Source organism: Notolabrus celidotus, chromosome 3 (genome assembly GCF_009762535.1).
Source record: "Notolabrus celidotus isolate fNotCel1 chromosome 3, fNotCel1.pri, whole genome shotgun sequence".
NCBI lineage: Eukaryota > Metazoa > Chordata > Actinopteri > Labriformes > Labridae > Notolabrus > Notolabrus celidotus.
Window position 1 is genome coordinate 38,906,382 of NC_048274.1, and position 23,534 is coordinate 38,929,915.

Genomic DNA, 23,534 nt, shown 5'->3' on the forward strand with positions numbered 1-23,534 from the left:
TACTTCAGTCTTGTCTTTAATGTTTAGTCACGACTCTCCTCTTGTTGTCCCAGCCCCTCATTGTTTCCACCTGTGCCCCATTACCTCCTGTTTAAATGTCTGTGTCTTCCCCTGTCCTGTGCCAGATCGTCGTGTGCCTCCAGTCAGCATCTCCAGAGTCAAGTCTGTTTCTTTGTTTTTCCTTCAGGTCGAGTTTGAGTTTTTCCTTTTGTTACATTGTGGTAGTTATCCTGCCAGCTGCTGTGGTTTTTTTGTTATTACCTTTTTTATTTTGTATTCAAATAAAGAGCCTTTTTCTGCAAACCTATATCCCAAATCCTTGTCAGCCACATCCCTAATTCTACCTAACCTGGGCATTTTAACATGGGGCTCAATGGGGACTGACTCACTTTGTGGGACAGCCTCTAGTGGACACTCAGGTCACTGCAGTTTTTGGTACTTCCTCCTATGACACTATAGAAAACATACACTTCTCCCTGTGCAAACTTACTGTGCCAAATATAAACTTTCTCATCATGCCGAGGATGAGGTAGGCCCAGAAGATGTGCAGACAGAGGAGGACCACCAGCATCACGTTGAAGAAGTAGTAGCCAAAGAAGGGGGGGTAGTGGTCAATGGGATAGACCCAGGTACAGTGGATCAGCCTGAAACACAGCAGAGCAGAAACAGTCGGTCAAACACTTCAATACTTCTCACTGAGTTTGAATGGAAGAAAAGATGTGCTGTGGAAACATTGGAAAAGGTGACTGTCTGGAGCTATCTAAAGGTCCTTTAAATGAAATAACATTTTCATCATGGTCCGGTGTGGTGGCTTCATGTGCTGAAGTTCAACCCTGATTATAACATCACATGTTAAACTTAATTTACACATTTTATTGACTGACAATTTTATTTCTTAGACCAAAAAAAAAAAGAATTAAAGGTGGGTTTATTTCCACAATGGCACAAACTACCTCTTAAATACTGAGCTGTAGTTACCTCATATTCTCATGTTCACAACCTGTGTGCGTCTCTTCAGCTTAACATCTGTGAACAGCTTTGCCTGCGCTGAATGTCATCTTATCTAAATGCATGCAAACAGTCATAGAGCCCAATTTGCATGAGAGGACAGCTAGGAGGGCTTGTTTTGTTTTCATACAGATCAACAGAGCTTTACAAAAACACTACAAATGCTAAAAATACTAGCTTCATGTTAGTGATGTTAGGTTTGTTTAAAACAGACTGAAAGAGGCCTTTAACATATTACATTGAGTAGTTTCATTGTACTGTGTTATAAGGACAGATATTACTTATTGGTTTTAATTTTTTAGAGGGTAAAGAATGAGAAGTTAACAGGAAGCTCTGTTTTGGGCTTGCACTCTAGTCAAACACATGGCATGACGGGATTGGCCCTGACACTCTTTACTGAAAATCCATAAAGAAAGAGGAGAAACTATGAATAAAGTCTTGTAGACGGTGCAAACACGGGATGTAAATGTTCCACGCACCACAAAGTGCATGCTTGGCAGTCCTCAGATTTCTCCCAGACAACTGATCGTAAGTACTGAGCATGTGCAATGTTTACGATTTCAGATTCACTCTAAAGATACCGCACACCACAAGAAGATCTGACCGGATGATCTTTAGTACCAACAAAACATCTGGCCTCTGCTCACTTTAGTCAGAAGAGCAGAATCAGGCCTCAAACTGGCCCCACTATTTAAAATGCGTACCCCGCTTCAAGCAAGAAAACCACACGAAGGTGTTCCTCTTCAAGCTCTCAGATTTTGATCCAGCTAAGTGTCTGTGTTGATCAAAGTTGTTGTGTCTGTGTTTACTCTGTTTATACTGATTTGGACAGACATTAATCAGTAACAGAATCACAATAATCTGCAATTTGTAAAATTGTGCACACTGAAACAACTGGCAACAATTCTCAAAATTTAGCTCTTAAATGTCATAAAAATGTAGTGTGAAAGTCATTTTTTAAATCCCATTTAATGCAATATTTGTGGTCTTTTTCACATTTAATTTTGTTATTATAATCTAAGTTAAAATCACTGTTAAATCCAAATCTTATATTTAAAGCTTAATGTTAAATGTTAAATCTAAATGTTAAATGTTAAATATAAATGTTAAATCTAAATGTTAAATGTTAAATCTAAATGTTAAATCTAAATGTTAAATGTTAAATCTAAATGTTAAATCTAAATGTTTAATCTAAATGTTTAATGTTAAATCTAAATATGAAATGTTAAATCTAAATGTTAAATGTCATATTAAATGTTAAATCTAAATCTTAAATGGTAAATCTAAATCTTAAATGGTAAATCTAAATCTTAAATGTTAACTGTTAAATCTAAATGTTAAATGTTATGTTAAATGTTAAATCTAAATGTTAAATCTAAATGCTAAATCTAAATTTTACATTTTAAATATAAATGTCAAATCTAAATTTTAAATCTAAATGTTAAATGTTAAATCTAAATGTTAAATCTAAATGTTTAATCTCAATGTTTAATGTTAAATCTAAATATTAAATGTCAAATCTAAATGTTAAATCTAAATGTTAAATGTCATATTAAATGTTAAATCTAAATCTTAAATGTTAAATCTAAGTCTTAAATGTTAAATCTAAATCTTAAATGTTAAATCTAAATCTTAAATCTAAATGTGAAATGTTATGTTACATGTTAAATCTAAATGTTAAATCTAAATGCTAAATCTAAATTTTACATTTTAAATCTAAATGTCTAATCTAAATGTTAAATCTAAATGTTAAATTTTAAATCTAAATGTTAAATGTTAAATCTAAATGTTAAATGTTATGTTAAATGTTAAATCTGAATGTTAAATCTAAATGTTAAATGTCAAATCTAAATGTTAAATCTAAATGTTAAATCTAAATGTTAAATGTTAAATCTAAATGTTAAATGTTAAATCTAAATGTTAAATGTTAAATCTAAATGTTAAATGTTGCCTTGCGATCATTAAATGCTGCTGTATGCCGTTCTCACTGTGAATCTAAACTTCAAATCTCACAAAACTATGACAATACAATCAAACTTTGAGCTAACTCATGCACACACACACACACACACACACACACACACACACACACACACACACACACACACACACACACACACACACACACACACACACACACACGCCTCACTTCAAACACCTACCAGAATGGGAAGATGATCAGTCGTGTCACTATGAACACAGCTGAAAACACAACAAAGATAGCGAGGCTGGTTCCCTCCCATTTGGCGTAGTTGAATAATTTGGCAGACTGAAAGAAAACAGTGATAGATTTTTCAATCATTCAGTGAAAAAGACTGAGTCTAAAAAAGCATCATCAAGGGAATTCTCATATCTTTAAATCAGGGCGGCATTGTTCTAAATGTGGCTCAGATTCTGAGCATCTGAAGAGATCACATAAGACTTCTTACAGAGGTAGACTATCAAAGCAGTGAATTCACTTTCTTTAAAGACACCTGACTCCTTTAACAATACTTTCACCCCTAAAGAGACATCTGGACAAAAAGTCACTAATACAGCTTTCATTCATTGGTACTATAGAAGAGGGCTTTGTAGGAACATGCTGTTTCTATATGCTCTGAGGGAACAGGCCATGTTCGGCACTGCTGTTTGTGACTGACCTCCAGTAAAACATCAGATGCGTCATGGACCAGCATGACAAGAGTCCCGATGCGGATGTAGTTCACACACCAGGAAAATGATAAGAGGACCAGTGTGGCCAGGTGGTGGATGATTTGCTCCTTAAAGTCCTGAAGAAGAAAAACAAAGGCTATATACTGTACATATCGTACATCAGTTAAAAAACACCTACAATCATTACCACAGTTTAAGTCACAGATAAAGAATATGACGTTAATTACATGAGCCAGAACTGTTCAGTACACCAAAAAGAAGTTTCTGGTTTTTGAGGTATTTGTCCTGAGGGTGGAGCTAGAGGAAAGGTTTGGAGACCAAGGGCTCATCCTCAGGGGAGCTGGAATGTTGTACTATCTCCGTATACCACCAGGTTTTGACACCTGTCTCAACTCAGATGCTCCAAATACAACAAAGGTCTGCGTAATGGACATGCACAGGAAACTTTTGGATGTTTGGTTTGGTAAGACTTTGAAGGTGCACTCAGTCATGTAGTTTGGACTGATCATTTTGGCTCCAAAATGAAGGAGGAGGGTGGAGGTGTTGGTGGTGGGTGGCGAAGCAAACAACCTGTACTCACCTTTCTCTTCACATCGAAGGCAACGCGGAAGAGCAGAGCGCCGTAGAAGCTCATCTCCAGGATGTAATACCAGTACTGAGACTCCAGCATGGTCTGCACAGAGACAGAGACACAGACACAGACACAGACACAGACACAGACACAGACAGAGACACAGACACAGACACAGGCAGAGACAGAGACACAGACACAGACACACACACAGACAGAGACACAGACAGAGACACAGACACACAGAGACACAGACACAAACACAGACACAGACACAGACACACAGAGACACAGAGACACAGACACAGACACAGACACACAGACACAGACAGACACAGACAGACACAGACACAGACACACAGAGACACAGACACAGACACAGACACGCAGATACAGACACATAGAGACACAGACACAGACACACACACAGATACAGACACACAGAGACACAGACACAAAGAGACAAAGACACAGACACACAGAGACACAGACACAGACACACAGACACAGACACACAGAGACACAGACAGAGACACACAGAGACACAGACACAGACACAGACACAGACACACAGAGACACAGACACAGACACACAGACACAGACACACAGAGACACAGACAGAGACACACAGAGACACAGACACAGACACAGACACACAGACACAGACACACAGAGACACAGACAGAGACACAGACACACAGAGACACAGACACACAGAGACACAGACACAGACACACAGAGACACAGACACAGACACAGACACACAGAGACACAGACAGAGACACAGACACAGACACACAGACACAGACACACAGAGACACAGACACAGACACAGACACACAGACACAGACACACAGAGACACAGACACAGACACACAGAGACACAGACACACACACACACATAGACAGAGACACAGACACAGACACAGACACACAGAGACACAGACACAGACACAGACACACAGAGACACAGACACAGACAGACAGAGACAGAGATAGAGACAGAGATAGAGACAGAGACAGAGATAGCTTTGTAAGAGGAAGCTCATAGAACCTCAGGTTTGTCCCTTCAGGCCGAGCTCTTTGTCCTAATCTCTTTATCTGGGAGGATCTTCAGCATCTATTGTTCCCCTGAAGATGTCATCTCCCTCGGCTACATTTCTCAGACAAAGTGTGGACTGATGATTAAGCTAAGGGATCATATATAATCCCACAACAGTGCATTTAGCTGAATGACATCATAGGTTTGTGTTGAACATAATTCAGCTCCATTATGAAAGCTCCATTTACACAAATATGCAGCCCACCAGAGGAACTTACAACTCTGATAGACTGAATAACTAACTAACTAACTAACCTTAAAACAACAATCTGAAAAACATCTCAGATCTATCTAAAACAAGTTCATGTAAAGGATGTAGAAATTTGTCACATGGTTTGTCCTTTTGACTGGATTGATGGGTTTTAATATAACTACAAGGTATAAATATAAAGTACTGTAAAATGTAAATACTCAAAAATAGTGTTTAAATTTGTATGGTAAATACAGTCTGTAAGTACATTTACTTCCTAAAACCACATCATGAGTTTAAGATTGTAAAAAGGTTAACTTAATGACCAACTTCTCCTCTAAGGCTGTCTGAGTTACCCAAGACTGAAGTTTAATTATAAGGTCCATACAACAGTGAAGAACAGGTCAAATTCAACCAATAGTCTTTAAGAGTCACATCAAAACTGTGTTATATATTTTTTAAAGACTTTGCAGATTAAACTAAATGTTGGTGTAGCAATAGAATGAATAGAGAACACACAAACCTGCTTTGGAAACCCGTTCCAAACTTCCCTCGTGTCATAAAACCATTCTTTCTGCAAAAACAGAAAACATGCTCCAATGTCTGAATGTTTAATGGATATCATTTAAAAAAGAGACATTTCCAGAGGGTAATAAAAACACAGCTATTCAGCTCAGTTCATCAAAGTACTCACATCATACAATGCTACGACTCCACCGATGAACGCCAGCAAGTAGAAGACAAACCTCCAGCTGTACAGAGCAGAGGGGAGACATGCAGATTAAAGCCTTAAAGCCATAGGAGGTTATTCATTATAATGATCATCATACACACACGCAGAGAGAGAGAGAGAGAGAGAGAGAGAGAGAGAGAGAGAGAGAGAGAGAGAGAGAGAGAGAGAGAGAGAGAGAAAGAGAGAGAAAGAAAGAGAGAGAGATAGAGAGAGATAGAGAGAGAGAGAGAGGGAGAGAGAGAGAGAGAGAGAGAGAGCAGTGACCTGGCCTCTGTGAACTTCTTCAGGACTCCAGGACGGTCCTGAGAGCGTCGTCTCCTGAACCATCGCTCAACCTGCCTCACAGACAAGCTGCTCTTCTTAGACAGCCCATCAACATCCACCTGCAGTGGAGAGAAAACACACACACACACACACACACACACACACACACACACACACACACACACACACACACACACACACACACACACAAAACAATGAAATCTGTCATCTAAAAAAACTGCACTGCAAAAACTCAAAATCTTACCAAGTGAAATTGTCTAATTTTTAGTCAAAATGTCTTCTCCCACTTGATTTAAGATAAATTTACTTAACAAGTAACATTTGAGCAAGATAGAGGGACTTGTTTTAAGACATCTTAAATATGTTGTTAAGTCAAACAATCTTGAAATGATCTGGTTTTGAGTTGTAATTTAGAAGAAACAAGGTTTATTTAACATTTCAGACATTTTTCAAGCTGAGATCTTATTTGTAGAAGACGGATAATCTTGATTTAAGACAAACACTTTACTTGATTTAAGTAAATGCATTATATTGGAGAGTCTATCAGAATTGATAAAAGAAAAGAAAGAAAGAAAGAAAGAAAGAAAGAAAGAAAGAAAGAAAGAAAGAAAGAAAGAAAGAAAGAAAGAAAGAAAGAAAGAAAGAAGAGCATAGCTTGCTTATCCTAAAAAACAACCTGACTGAATATTAGTATATCCAGCTCACTATGAGAAGACATTATATCTCAAAATGAGACAATTAAACTTTGTCATCTTATTTCAAGTACAAGATGGTCTTAAACCTAGAGAAGTGCTGCTATAATACAACTCAAATGAAGGTGAATATATCTCAAATGAAGAAGTTGACATGAAATGTATTAGTGCAGAAATCTTTTTTTGAGTAAAAAAATACTAATTGTTATCATTCCTGTCTTATTCTGAGACACTAAGCTTTAAAATACTGGGACAATATTGATTCAAATAAGTTTTCCCTGCTAATTTTAAGATCACAGTTTTCTAAATATTACGTCTTATTTTAAGAAATCTTACCAAGCACATTTTCACTTCTTCTATTGGCAGATTTTTTTTTGCTTATTTCTAAGTAAAAGTACCTTGAAATAAGTTTTTTTCTTCTTTTGGAGGGGCATTTTTTGCAGTGTGGCTTCAACCAGCAGACTGTAGGATGCAGCATTAACTTTTGCTGGAAAATTAATTCACATATGCCTTAATTCAAACTCATTTGAACACCACTTATTGTTTTGAGCAACTATCAACACACACATTCTGGGATTATGACCTTCAGCCCGCTTTCTGTTTCTGCTGTGGATGGTGAGCAGCAACAAACCTCCTCGAGCAGAAATGGATAAAGAAACATTTCTGAGCCGCAAATTCAGCTTCAAAACCCTGTCAGATGGTTCTCTCCACAAGGCCAAAGTTATTTGCATTTACTGTTGATGTGAGCTCAGTTCACACCAAGGTCAGTTTCAAACAGCACCAGCTGGCTAAGCTCACTGCTGATGCTGAGAGCCCCTCTCCCCCTCGACAGAGTTGCCCAGGTGTCTCTGTTACAAACTCTCCAGTGTGGTCTTATTTTCCCCATGTGAGATAAGACACAATTACACTGTATGAGATGATTTGCTTCACGTGTGAAACATCCAGAGAATTATCTTTTTGTGATGGAAAAGTGAACTGACCAATGCAGGCTACTTGTTGTGCAGTGTGTTGTTGTGATACATTTGGTCATCGTTTAGTGATGAGCTGCTTATAAAAAGAGGGGATGATTAGTTTACCTTTACAGGTGTAAAGTTGGACACTACATTGTGTTGATATTACTTAGTAATGTTACACTCTTGTCAATGTGCCCATCTGTTGTTTCTTGCTGGACTTGAATTTGCCATGCTGTGTTTTTAGTTTATTTTTGACATATGCAATACCTTTGAGGTTTTTCTTGATCCTTTTCTGGACAGTGTTTCTCAAAGTTTGGCATTATTTAAAGCAAGCATGAATGTCCATTCATGTTGCTAAGCGTTTTAACTTAAGTAATATCCCTTTAAGGTAGATTTTAAAAATCTGTGATTACTTTGCAATTATCATAAGTTTATAAAACTAACCTCAGGACTGTCCATTTGTTCATTTAGCTCTCTTATTATCTGCATGGTTAAACCATGTATCCCAGATGTCATGTTTCCACAGTGAAGCTGAGTTTATAATGTGATGATGCTACAATAATGATGGAGACATCATGAAGCTGAGTTTATAATGTGATGATGCTACAATAATGATGGAGACATCATGAAGCTGAGTTTATAATGTGGTGATGCTACAATAATGATGGAGACATCATGAAGCTGAGTTTATAATGTGGTGATGCTACAATAATGATGGAGACATCATGAAGCTGAGTTTATAATGTGATGATGCTATGGTAATGATGGAGACATCATGAAGCTGAGTTTATAATGTGATGATGCCATGATAATGATGGAGACATCATGAAGCTGAGTTCATAATGTGATGATGCTACAACAATGATGGAGACATCATGAAGCTGAGTTTATAATGTGATGATGCTACAATAATGATGGAGACATCATGAAGCTGAGTTTATAATGTGATGATGCTATGATAATGATGGAGACATCATGAAGCTGAGTTCATAATGTGATGATGCTATGATAATGATGGAGACATCATGAAGCTGAGTTTATAATGTGATGATGCTACAATAATGATGCAGACATCATGAAGCTGAGTTTATAATGTGATGATGCTACTATAATGATGGAGACAACATGAAGCTGAGTTTATAATGTGATGATGCTACAATAATGATGGAGACATCATGAAGCTGAGTTTATAATGTGATGATGCTACAATAATGATGGAGACATCATGAAGCTGAGTTTATAATGTGATGATGCTATGATAATGATGGAGACAACATGAAGCTGAGTTTATAATGTGATGATGCTACAATAATGATGGAGACATCATGAAGCTGAGTTCATAATGTGATGATGCTATGATAATGATGGAGACATCATGAAGCTGAGTTTATAATGTGATGATGCTACAATAATGATGGAGACATCATGAAGCTGAGTTTATAATGTGATGATGCTACAATAATGATGGAGACATCATGAAGCTGAGTTTATAATGTGATGATGCTACAATAATGATGGAGACATCATGAAGCTGAGTTTATAATGTGATGATGCTATGATAATGATGGAGACATCATGAAGCTGAGTTCATAATGTGATGGTGCTATGATAATGATGGAGACATCATGAAGCTGAGTTTATAATGTGATGATGCTACAATAATGATGGAGACATCATGAAGCTGAGTTTATAATGTGATGATGCTACAATAATGATGGAGACATCATGAAGCTGAGTTTATAATGTGATGATGCTATGATAATGATGGAGACATCATGAAGATGAGTTTATAATGTGATGATGCTATGATAATGATGGAGACATCATGAAGCTGAGTTCATAATGTGATGATGCTATGATAATGATGGAGACATCATGAAGCTGAGTTTATAATGTGATGATGCTACAATAATGATGGAGACATCATGAAGCTGAGTTCATAATGTGATGATGCTATGATAATGATGGAGACATCATGAAGCTGAGTTTATAATGTGATGATGCTACAATAATGATGGAGACATCATGAAGCTGAGTTTATAATGTGATGATGCTATGATAATGATGGAGACATCATGAAGCTGAGTTTATAATGTGATGATGCTACAATAATGATGGAGACATCATGAAGCTGAGTTCATAATGTGATGATGCTATGATAATGATGGAGACAACATGAAGCTGAGTTTATAATGTGATGATGCTACAATAATGATGGAGACATCATGAAGCTGAGTTTATAATGTGATGATGCTACAGTAATGATGGAGACATCATAAAGATAAGAGTCAGGTTGAACAGGGACTCATATCCCTGCTTGTTTTAGTTTCCTGTCATGATGTCAACACTAATAAACGGTTTTATTAACGGACGTTGATGATTAATGAGGGGGATTCTTTTTACCTGAGCTGGGTTTCTGCTCTGACAGGTGTAGTAGAGCTCCAGGATGGGGACGTGCTCTGCTTTCAGATGGTGTCTCTGTTTGATTCCAGCAGACTGAGCTAAAGGTGTAGCTATCCACCTGAAACACACAACAACAAATAGCCTTTAATGTTAACAGTGATAACAGTGACGTACAGGGTATGATGGATGAGACTACTTTTGATTCAACACATGTTCATATTAGACAGACTTGTCTGGAGATTTTCTTTAAAAGCATAAAATGATGGTGTAGAAAGAAGAATTGAAATGCAAGTTTGAAAATATAAAAATAACAGAAACATGCATAAACAAAGCAAAAGACAGAGATCACTGAAGCTCGGGTGAATATAGGGATTGAGTTTTTTAATATATGGACTGACATCCTGAACATAAAGAAGAATTTCAGGAATTAATAAAGATTATAATTTATTGAATGCAAGTTTGATCAAATGTAAGACAGAAGTTTGAGTTTATGAAATAAGTGTGAGGGGTGAAAGATTAATGAAAGATTTTTAGTTTGGGAGAGAATTGCTAGCAGAAAACAGAAAATAAAATATTCCAGTTTGATAAAAAATACTCATCTTCAGATTTTAACAAAACTACTACTCACTTTAAAAATGAATGCATAAATAATACATGAATAAACATGCACTATAACAATTATAATAATACTAGTAATAAAACAATCAATAAAATAATAACAATAATAATACTACACTTAATTTATATTGTACTTTTCAAAATGGAGTTACAAAGTGCTTCACAAATTAGAAAGATAATAACAGACAATACAAGAGAAATGAGAAGAAGACAATGACTAAAAATGTTTGAACATTTTTTTTTCCAATCAAAAAAGGTGAAAAACTTTGGCCATCAGTCGATACAGCTTTATTGAAAGAGGATTTATTTTAGATGTGATAATGAGTGATAAACTATCACGGAAATTTAAAACACAGGTGAAGTTCAAACATTTGCAGACTCATTTGTCACAAGTCACTCAGAGCCTTGTCTCACCTTGTGAGGACCATATTTTGCACCACCACCTGCTCATCATACATCATCCCTGACTTGATATTCTTAACGACTACAGGATGCAGAAACAGCAATAACAACAATGACAGTCTGCTATTCAATATATTCATATATTACAGTTTTATTTTGAGTGTATGCCAACATATTTCATATCAATCTGTACTTAAACTGTATTTAAAAAGATGAAATAATCTGAAGAAAAATAACACCATGTTTACAGTTTTACCAAAGTACTCTCATATAATGAAGAAAACAATGGAAACACTGCACACCACATGCACACAATCACAGCGCCAGAACAAAGAAACTGGCAGGGGGTTTCATTTAGTGTCAATATGTTCATTAAAGAAACAAGTTCTCCCTAAAGAATCTACATAAATTCTACATACATATCTTTCATTTGAGAACAAAAATTTTCCAAAGGCCTGACTTCACAACCTGCAGTATCAATGAGCTGGATTACTAAACCCTTGTCAGCTGGCAAATATGTCTTCATCAGACTACAAGGTGAACAGCAAAACAAGAACTAATTTGCAATCCTCCCAAGGAGTGCCACCTGACATCACATATACAAAGTTTAACTGATTACTTCAGCTCTGTAAAAAGGAGAGCAGTGGGTGCTGCATCTTTTCAAATGTCTAAACGAAGTGTTTTCATCACCTAAGTTAACCACAGTTTAATAGTAGGCTTCTTCCTTCATCCAAATGTGAGGATCAGTACCTCAGCAGTGAGGAGCCATAAGATAGAAGGCATTGTTCAGCAACCTTCAATATTCTGAAGACAATTAGAGCTAGATCAGGTTTAATCTCAACCCACAAAAAAAAAGTTAAAGATTCCAATCCAGAAATTCTGCAAGTTGGGACATGGGGTATAAATGTGGCTCTAGAGAAAGTTCAGACAGGAAGACTATAAAAGCGATAAACAGCAGTTGTTTAAAACTCTCCTCTCCCTCGTTCAATAGCTCACCTGCTAACAGCTGCATGCTCCTGAGCTGTCATTGGTTAATCAGCGGCAGCTGTCATCCAATAGCTCAGTGGCACGCCCTTATCATCAGCCTATCAACTCTCTGCTGTCTTTTTAAATGTGTCTCTCTCTCCAGCTAGTTCCTTCTTGCATTGATGGTGCGCACCCCTCCACCTCCCCATCTCCACCTTGTCTCTGCAAGTCTTCAATTCCTAGAGTTCATCAACCACCACCACCAGAGTCTGGACTCTAGGGGGATTTCATCTGCTGCCAAAGTCACTCATCCTACTCTCACAAAATGATCCCCCCCATAACAGTTACTAATCACATAAATGTCTCACTGCAAAGCTTGTTTTCCTAATCTTTAATCTTTCTGATGTCGCAGTAAATCAGATTTCAGGTTAGAAGCTTGGGATCTATCTAATTTAATTTTTGCTTCATGCAAGGCTACATATCTTTTAAAAGCAGGAGATCACACAGCTTATAATGAGACATCATAAAGACAAGAATAACAGAATATGATGCGTAAATATATAATAAGCCTGCTACTACTATGAGAAATTGAACTCCTTATCAATAAAATACATACTCCCTACTCAGATAAGCTGCCTCTGCATATTCAGGTCAATGAAAGTTATTCCACTCACAGAGTATGTTCAAGACTATCACTCTGAGTTTATCATATTCACTATTATCCTGTGTTTGTCTCTTGTGGTCAAAGATCTTGCTGTTTGACATTATACAGGTAACTGAAAATTGCTGTTTGGGTTAAATATTGAAAAAGCAAACATATCTTGCCTCCAGCCTTGAGTTCATGTTGACTTTTTAAATGTTTAACCAAGACCACCCTCTCTCCCTCCCTAAAACCACGCTCTAACAGATCCATAAAAACTCATCCATCGTGCCTCTGAGAGTGTGTGTGAATCTGAGTTGGACCATCATTTACTGAATAAACATCATGCTTTATTGAAGGAGTCTCCAAAGTAGATATTGAGACCATCATTAGGAAATGTTACTGAGGGAATAAATCAGCTGAGGAGGAGGACCATTTTCATAATCAGTTGACCCCTGCTGGTCGTTTGCAAGAATAAGACATTTTGAAACTAGGAGGCTAATTTAAAGGTGACATATCACGCTTTTTTCATCAATATATATTGGTCTCAGAGGTCCTCAAAACATGTCTTTAAAGTTTATGCTCAAAAAAACACTTTGAAATAAAGATTTTGGCATGCCTGAAAAGCCCTCTTCTTCAGCCCTCCTCAGAACACTCTGTTTTCTCTCTGACCACGCCCCCCTCAGGAAGTGGATGTGCCTCGGCTGTCCAGCACGTTGATCTAATGTTTACATGTTGGCTGAATATACACGGCTGCTCAGAGATCACGTTACTTCAACCCTCTGAATCTGATCCAGAATCTGATCCTGACGGAGAGGCGCCTGCAGCAGGACCTTTCTGAAGGATTGGTCACAGATTTAGTGTTTCTTGTTGTTTTATTTATCAGTATGTCGACGTGTGTCTTGGTACACAGCTACGAACATGTAGCTATGTGGCTATGCTAACTAGCGCTAGCACTTTCTATGATAAATAAAAATCATCCACTAGATCTTCAAATCTGCAGACGTGGGGAGTAAAACCGACCTCTACTAGAAAGGCAGCAGGACCTTTTCTGAAGGATTGGTCACAGATTTAGTGTTTCTTGTTGTTTTATTTGTCAGTATGTAGACGTGTGTCTTGGTACACAGCTACAGCTACGACATGTAGCTATGCTAACTAGCGCTAGCACTTATCCATGATAAATAAAAATCATCCACTAGATCTTCAAATCTGCAGACGTGGGGAGTCAAACCGACCTTTGTGTTTATTAAGACAGCCTACAACTAGCATGCCTCCCTCCTAAGCTCCTTGTTAGCACACATGTGTGCAGGGAATGAAAAACAGAGGAGGGGTTGAGTTGTATTTTATACAGTCTATGGGCTGAACAAGCTCCGAGCTCTGACTCCGTGACAGACCGGATATTGTTGTTACGTAACAAAAACACTGAAGTCTGAAACGGCTCGTTTCACACACATTTACAGAAAGGTGGAGAAATCAGAACAGGGGCAGAATGGATTTTTTTCATTCTCGGGGGGTTTGTAGACATGCCAGGGACACATATTTCAGGTAGAGAACCATTAAAAAGTCCATTTTGCGTGATATGTCACCTTTAAGGCTTTAAGTCCACATGTAATATTCAGACTATGGCTGAATCTCCTCCCTAAACCCTAAGCCATGTTGTCTTTTTGACTAAATTGATGTCACCTGGAAAGTGATTAAGTGCACGAGGCTGCAACTGCTCAAAAATGTAAAGAAGGAATGGAACAGCCATTTACGACTTCTCACGTAACCTGCATGACATCATGTAGCTCGCCTTAGAGGCAGTAGGGATTTATTTAGAACAATTCCAAGCCTCTTTTTAAAACGTCAACATTGTTTGCACCGTCCATGCTTCTTGTTAAGTGTTTCTCTTGCCATTCTTTTGCCCTTCCATGCTTGCAGGCTTCCTTTGGCAATAGTGTTTCACGTTACAATGCTGTGAACTATGGGTAATTCCCTCAAGCTAAGTCTGCAGATATACCCACTTATGGAAAGGGTGCATGAAGGGCTAAAAAGGTCTGCAAGAGATCCCTCACACACTTAAAGATTTGACAGTGGGACAGCCCTAACCCCTCATGGACTCAGCGGGAACATGCCTTAAAGTCAGTGAGTGTGTGAGTGTGGACATTAAGACTGGGCCTGCGGGTGTAAAACCTGATTCATGGACATGAGACATGGTTGGCTGGACAGATAAAAAAAAACTGAAGTCATGTATCTCAGTGGGATGTTAAACAATCCTTCTTTGAAAATGTGGAAACTAAAATGTGAATGTCTGACCATGGAACCTGTGGTGATGTGCACTCATTTGAAGCTTAAGATTTTGTAACAAATGTTATAAAAAGAACCAAAGCAACCACCTGGCAGTTTGTAAAACTGTAATACAATATCAAATCAGAATATACTGTATATAATATGTTTTTTATTTTCAGTGTCAGTTAGCACTAAGGTTAGAAATATTTGGATTTTTCATAAGTTTTTATTTGATCTTATTCTGACCTCTCTTTTAGTTTCAGTGAGTTCTTAGCTGGTTTGGTTTTACCTGTAAAAATGATAAGTGAGCAACCCAACACAATTAGCCTAGAAACAATTTCTTCAGATACTTCCAAGTGAGACTGTAGTGACTATTCTGGCTGATTTTATTCACTGTCTGGGTGTGGGAGTGAGGTGTTTTTGACGCGCTTCTAAAAGAATCCAATGTCCAATCTGAGGTTATTGTTGCGTTATTTCCTGCAGTTTATTGATCCAAATGATAAACAGGTGAAGACAACTTACTTTGAAGGTGATATGTGTGATGAGGATAACAGTGTGGTCTATAGTGATGTGTGGATCGATACTGAAATATTGAGACTTCCGTTACCAGATCTTTATGCTCTAAAATCGATTCTCAAATCAAAATATGGATCCTTTTGATACTTCAGTCATTTGAGGCGATGTCTATCATTAACAGGAACACAGTGGAAAATAACTAAACCATTGAGATCTTGTCTAAATGATACGCGGTTGGTGGGAACTACTAGTTCTAGTCCTCAATAATTAAACAATAATTGATTTTAATGGTTTTATTGTTTTACTTATTTCTTCTTTTTTTAGTGTTTAAAACATTTTCACATATTTTGTATGATTGTGTCCTCTGTTTGGTTTTTCTGTTGTTGTATTAGCTTGGCTATATTGTAAATGAGGCCGCTACCTCTACCTACCTATACCTACGAGTTCAAAATAAATAAATAAATAAATCCAGCCTGAATATTGTTTTCCTTCTTTGCCATCTCAACATGTCAGTGAACAATTGTTCACTCTTAAAGGTGACATATCACGCTTTTTTCATCAATATATATTGTTCTAAGAGGTCCCCAAAACATGTCTTTAAAGTTTATGCTCAAAAAAACACTTTGAAATAAAGATTTTGGTCTGCCTGAAAAGTCCTCTTCTTCAGTCCTCCTCAGAACACTCTGTTTTCTCTCTGACCACGCCCCCTCAGGAAGTGGATGTGCCTCGGCTCTCCAGCACGTTGATCTAATGTTTACATGTTGGCTGAATATACACGGCTGCTCAGAGATCATGTTACTTCAACCCTCTGAATCTGATCCAGAATCTGATCCTGACGGAGAGGCGCCTGTAGCAGGACCTTTCTGAACCATTGGTCATAGATTTAGTGTTTGTTGTTGTTTTATTTGTCAGTATGTAGACGTGTGTCTTGGTACACAGCTACGAACATGTAGCTATGTGGCTATGCTAACTAGCGCTAGCACTTATCCATGATAAATAAAAATCATCCACTAGATCTTCAAATCTGCAGACGTGGGGAGTAAAACCGACCTCTGCCAGAAAGGCAGCAGGACCTTTCTGAAGGATTGGTCACAGATTTAGTGTTTCTTGTTGTTTTATTTGTCAGTATGTCGACGTGTGTCTTGGTACACAGCTACAGCTACAGCTATGAACATGTAGCTATGTGGCTATGCTAATTAGCGCTAGCACTTATCCATGACAAATAAAAATCATCCACTAGATCTTCAAAACTGCAGACGTGGGGAGTAAAACCGACCTCTGCCAGAAAGGCAGCGGGACCTTTTCTGAAGGATTGATCACAGATTCTGTGTTTCTTGTTTTATTTGTCAGTATGTAGACATGTGTCTTGGTACACAGCTACAGCTACGACATGTAGCTATGTGGCTATGCTAACTAGCGCTAGCACTTATCCATGATAAATAAAAATCATCCTCTAGATCTTCAAATCTGCAGACGTGGGGAGTAAAACCGACCTTTGTGTTTATTAAGACAGCCTACAACTAGCATGCCTCCCTCCTAAGCTCCTTGTTAGCACACATTTGTGCAGGTAATGAAAAACGGAGGAGGGGTTGAGTTGTATTTTATACAGTCTATGGGCTGAACAAGCTCCGAGCTCTGACTCCGTGACAGACCGGATATTGTTGTTACGTAACAAAAACACTGAAGTCTGAAACGGCTGGTTTCACACACATTTACAGAAAGGTGTAGAAATCAGAACAGGGGCAGAATGGATTTTTTTCATTTTCAGGGGGTTTGTAGACATGCCAGGGAAACATATTTCAGGTAGAGAACCATTAAAAAGTCAATTTTGCATGATATGTCACCTTTAAGTTTAAAAAGGAAGGGATGGTCTCAGAACATATACAACCTCATTCTTGACCATTGTGATCAGTCCAACACCAAAACTAGGCTGGCTTGGCAGGCAGAGTTGGGACTTTATCTAAGTGAGGAGTGGTGGGAGGAAGTGCTAGGAGGGATGCGAACTGTCGCCTGTTGTCCACGTCTTACTCTCATTCACTTTAAGGTCGTGCACAGGGTTCATTTCTCTAAATCAAGACTTGCTGAGTTTTATAAAGAAGCAGAGGACAAATGTGACAGGTGTTCAAGTTCAAATTGTCAAAATGTTTCTGCCCACACTGAAGAAACTTTTGGTCTGGGTACTTTAACACTGTGTCAGTCATCTTGGGTTTACACTTACAACCTTGTCCATTAATAGCTATTTTTGGGCCTCCAGATGAATCAAGTCATTTCAATTCTGTTCAAAAGGATATCATTAACCTTTACCTCACTGCTGGCTAGACGCTGTTTACTTTTACAGTGGAAGTCTCCCAACACTCCATCTGTTGCACAGTGGTTACAGGAGACAGTCTCCTTTTTAAAACTTGAAAAAATCAAATACACTCTGTAGAGGCAGGGATCCGTTTCTCACTTATCACTGGGAGTGTGTGTGTATGTGTGTGTATGTGTGTGTGTGTGTGTGTGTGTGTGTGTGTGTGTGTGTGTGTGTGTGTGTGTGTGTGTGTGTGTGTGTGTGTGTGTGTGTGTGGTGTGTGTGTGTCACTGGGGCTGACTGATTGCCTTATCACCTGCAACTGCCTGTGAATCTGTTTGCCTGGTGCAGGGAGAGTGGAGGCAGGGTGCTGATATTTCTGTTGATCGCTAAAGCTTCTTACCATCACATAGTTCAGTTCTGCAAGTCCATCTACATAAAATGTATGTTTGAAAGTATGTTTTATCAAGAAGGTCAAATAAACACCCTTGAATTGCAGTAACAGCTTCATGCTTCCTCCCTTGGAGTCAGCGCGTCAGACAGATCCCTGGATTCCCCTCTCTGTGACTAATTTAGTTTTGATAGTCACGCAACACACTCTAAGAGGAAACACAGACAAGTTCTTTCACAAATGGCAACCCTTTCTTTCACATGTCAGAGATCTGCAGACTCTGCTGAACTGAGAGGTGTCTTATTTTCTTTCAACATTGCTGTATTCCCACATTTGTGTGCGTTCATTTCTGCTGCTGAGCTGGGCTGGGGAGGAAGAGGTTATTTTTCTCTTTGAGTTCTGGGACTGGTATATTTGTATTGTAAATGTGCAGGTGATTCTGTACTTATGGACCTCTACAGGCATATAATTATGCACATGTATGCACCTTGTTTCTCCTGTTAGGAGTGTCGTTTTCTTAGCTCTGTTAAAATGGAAAATTTAAAAATGTAAACGCAAATTACAATGTCATTGAATTTTGCTCAATAAACAGAACTGGCAAAAAGAAAAAAAGATAACTGATCAGTTGTGTGCATGTAGTTTGAGGATGTATATTTTGATCTGATTTAGAAGAAACAGTGTCTGAAAACTGTAACCTATCCTTAAAAACAACAACTTCTCTTTCTTTCTTTCTTTCTTTCTTTCTTTCTTTCTTTCTTTCTTTTATCAATGGAGCTGTTCTCTGATAGATTCTCAAATAAAATGCATTTACTTAAATCAAGTAAAGGGTTTGTCTTAAATCAAGATTATCCGTCTTCGACAAATAAGATCTCAGCTTGAAAAATGTCTGAAATGTTAAATAAACCTTGTTTCTTCTAAATTACAACTCAAAACAAGATCATTTCAAGATTGATTGACTGAACAAGATATTTAAGATGTCTTAAAACAAGTCCCTCTATCTTGTTCAAATGTTACTTGTTAAGTAAATGTATCTTAAATCAAGTGGGAGAAGACAGGTTGACTGAAAATGAGACAATTTCACTTGGTAAGATTTTGAGTTTTTGCAGTGTAGTTTTTTTAGACGACAGATTTCATTGTCTCTGTGTGTGTGTGTGTGTGTGTGTGTGTGTGTGTGTGTGTGTGTGTGTGTGTGTGTGTGTGTGTGTGTGTGTGTGTGTGTGTGTGTGTGTGTGTGTGTGTGTGTGTGTGTGTGTGTGTGTGTTTCCTCGTCAGGGTCAAGGCCCTGAAATGGTGGAGAAAAAAGTATTGTGTAATAAAAACTTGAAATATCACACCATTTAAAAAATGTGTTCAAATATAAAAGATGACTATGAATGAACCGTGTTCGTCAGAGTGGCTGAGCCATGTACAGTATATCAAATAAACAAAGATGAAAACTACTTTTATTTCTGGTCCTGGTTGTGTTGTAGGTGATACAGAGACACCAGTATTAGTTTGAGTCTGTCTCATATCAAGGGAAACAAACGGAGGGAGGACCCATACTACTACTAAAGACAGTACAGGTTCCCTGATTCAGAGCATTTTGACCCTAATTCATGATCTGATATAACCACGTAGTTTGATTCCTGAATATGAATTTCAAACACAGTCAGGTATAGGTTTGTGACCAAACTTAATTATGATATCACCTGTGATAATACAAGACAATGAAAGTATCAAAACCAGATTTAAAATCCAGTGACCCGTTGTGCTGTCAGGTTGTGATCTCTGAGTGTGGACCTTACCTCTCAAACAAGTATCTGATGAGCAGGCAGGCGAAGGCATAGGGGACAGCGGCGTAGAGATGTGAGGCTTTGGCGTAGACCCGGCCATCCCTGTCCTCCAGGTCGGCCCACGTCAGGTTCACAGGCAGCCAGATCCTGTCCCACCAGAACCAGTCATACAGCGTGTCAAACATGGCTGCGCACTAACAGAGACTCCAGGCCCTGAGGACAAGAGGAGGAGGGGGGGTTAGGTTACAGGGACTGCTGACCAGTTCATGCAGCAACGTTGCAACTCTTTTATTACCTTTAGTGACGGTTTGTATGTTTCATTTATTGAAAATGCTCAGCCTACTTCATTTAAAAAGTATTGTGTCATAGAAGCTCAAAAGATGTTTTCACAAGATACAGTGTCGCAACCCTGAGGGACGCGTCAGTCAGTATGCTTGAGTCAATAACAACAAAGAATCCACATGTAAAGTAATTGTAGATGTGGGAACAAACAGTCTGCAGATGATAATCTTGTAAAGATCACATTTCTCCAGTGTTAGCTTCTCTTCACTGGCTCCCAATAAAATATAGAATAGAATTTAAAATACTTCTTTTAACCTACAAAGCCCTTAAAAATCAGACACCCTCATATCTTAAAGAGCTCAAAGTGCCCTATTACCCCTCTAGAACTCTACGCTCCCAACATGCAGGCTTGCTAGTTGTACCTAAAATCTCTAAAAGTAGTATGGGAGGTAGAACCTTCAGTTATCAGGCCCCTCTACTTTGGAATCATCTACCAATCAGGGTCCGGGAGGCAGACACCCTCTCTACTTTTAAGAGTAGGCTTCAAACTTTCATTTTTGATAAAGCTTATAGTTAGAGCTGGATCAGGCTTGGACCAGCTTTTGTCATGCTGCTATAGGCTTAGACTGCTGGGGGAACTGACACACTGACACACTTGGATCCTATCTCACCCGATTCCCCCCAACCCCCTCATCACTTACTTTAACTCTTCCTGTCCCATTAAAGTTACTAACCATAGACCTTTCTGGAGTCCCTGAGCTCCCTTGTCTCGTAGATTCCTCTGAGCTGCCGTAGACGTCCTCCTGCTGTGGACGATCTGGACTCCAGCTGATAAGGACGTGCTGGACTCCAGCAGCAACAGCTACTACTACTCATATCATCACTATCACCGCTCCCTCTCTCTCTTATTCTCCTCTATCTGTCTTTCCAGACCCAACTCGGTCTCAGCAGATGGCTGTCTAACATGAGTCTGGTTCTGCTCGAGGTTTCTGCCTGTTAAAAGGAAGTTTGTCCTCTCCACTGTAACTAGCTAAATACTGCGATGTGCAATGCTCATGGTGGATTAAGGTGGGGTCAGACTGAGTCTTATCCTGTCTTGGTGTTGGGTCTCTGTTCATAATTTGACATAGAGTGGTCTAGACCTGCTCTGTTTGTAAAAGCGTCTTGAGATAACGTTTGTTGTGATTTGGCGCTATACAAATAAAGATTGATTGATTGATTGATAAAGGCCATTAAGAGCAAAGTGTGCATGAGTCTGCATCGCAGGTGACCACATTTAACCACCACAGACAGGATGCAGAAACAGACGCCTGATGTCACGTGCTGCCATCTGCTTGTGAAAACAGACACAGCTAATAAAAACAAGAAGATAGACATAATATCCCACTAAAACACTCAACAGAAGTATGAGATAACCAGAGCTGGGCACACGTCCATCAATCTTGCTTTTCATTTTCACTTTTTGTTACATTTGAGATAGTTTTAAAAACACACAATACAGTTCTGTTTTTTGTAAAGCCTTTAAATTTGAATACAGTTTCTGAAAATATCTTTACACACTACTTGTCAACCTGTTAGTTTCATTCACTACAGAAACCTTGGTTCAGGACCATGAATAGACACAGTTTTAATGTTTTCTAAAGGTGAACAGTTGTTTAGCACTCGGTCCAATTTTTAATCATTTTTCAGTCAAAGTGAGTAAAAGGTACCAAACATTTTTGAACCCCTTCAGTTAAAGCCTTTAGCCAGCAGCAGTGGCACAGGCTGTAAAGACTGCAGGTAATCATTGAGGGGTAAAACACTGATCCACAGTGACCACACAACAGAAAGAGTCCCTCAAAAAAAAGCCTGTTTATTTAAGAGAAGGATCCTTTTGTAACCAGCCAGACTACATATAAAAACAACAATGTCAATTTAGAATTGAAATCTCTGTCCCATGTCATGACAGCTACCTGTATAATCCTATTGTGAACACCTGAGTTTGCCTGAGGAGAAACTCTGACAGTGTAATACAGCCATGATTCATGGTTCTCTATGAAGCTCTGTGTCTTCCTTCAGGCAGAGACTTTCTCATTTCATGTCCAAGTTCAAATACCTTGAAGTTAATGATAAACAGTGACATTACACTGACGGACTACAAAAGATGGAGTAAATTTGATCTGTTTGAAGGATGGAGGACAAAAACAGGCTCACACATATATGCAGGCTGCACTCATACATGCTACAGTTACTGCAGTGTACACAAAGATCTGTTTCCTAAACAAATATTGACCCAAAGCCCCGCCCTGCTCCAGACCAGACACACCCATTACAACCACTTTCACACAGTGTGAGTGTGTGTGTGCGTGTGTGCATGCGTGCGTGCGTGCATGCGTGCGTGCGTGTGTGTGTGTGTGTGTTTGTGTGTATGTGTGTGTGTGCATACTGAGCTAGCTAATGGCATGGATTCAAATGAAAATCACCTCCTGAACAGGAAAGACAAACAAACAGTTCCAACAAAATTTACAGGACGGTAAAATAAACACATGGAGACGTGACCAGAGCATAAAATTAACATTTTACATCATCTGCCATCGGCTAGTGACCTCCAAAAATGTACTGGACAGAAATGTTTTCAGCGGCCAAATAAAAAAATTCATGCCTTATTTGATTAAAAATAATTACCATACGTTTTTATCATGAAAATCAAACTTAAGCATCACTTTAAGAATACAGATAAAATTAGATTATTGCTATTTTATTAGGTCATACTTCATTTCAAGGTGACTGCTGCATCATCATGTATTAGAAATAATCAAA

General features: G+C 38.4%; 1 protein-coding gene across 1 annotated transcript in view; it reads right to left on the reverse strand.

Annotated features, from left to right (window-relative positions):
* cers3a (ceramide synthase 3a) overlaps positions 1–23,534 on the reverse strand; it is a 36,015-nt gene that overhangs the window by 2,136 nt on the left and 10,345 nt on the right. Inside the window, exons 2-10 of the mRNA XM_034680628.1 lie at positions 20,466–20,666; positions 10,591–10,708; positions 6,522–6,640; positions 6,219–6,276; positions 6,048–6,098; positions 4,241–4,333; positions 3,648–3,776; positions 3,171–3,277; positions 491–644 (exon numbers count right to left, since the gene is read on the reverse strand). Of these exons, the coding sequence (XP_034536519.1) occupies positions 491–644; positions 3,171–3,277; positions 3,648–3,776; positions 4,241–4,333; positions 6,048–6,098; positions 6,219–6,276; positions 6,522–6,640; positions 10,591–10,708; positions 20,466–20,638 (1,002 nt within the window). The 5' untranslated portion in view covers positions 20,639–20,666. The remainder of the gene's footprint in view (positions 1–490; positions 645–3,170; positions 3,278–3,647; positions 3,777–4,240; positions 4,334–6,047; positions 6,099–6,218; positions 6,277–6,521; positions 6,641–10,590; positions 10,709–20,465; positions 20,667–23,534) is intronic.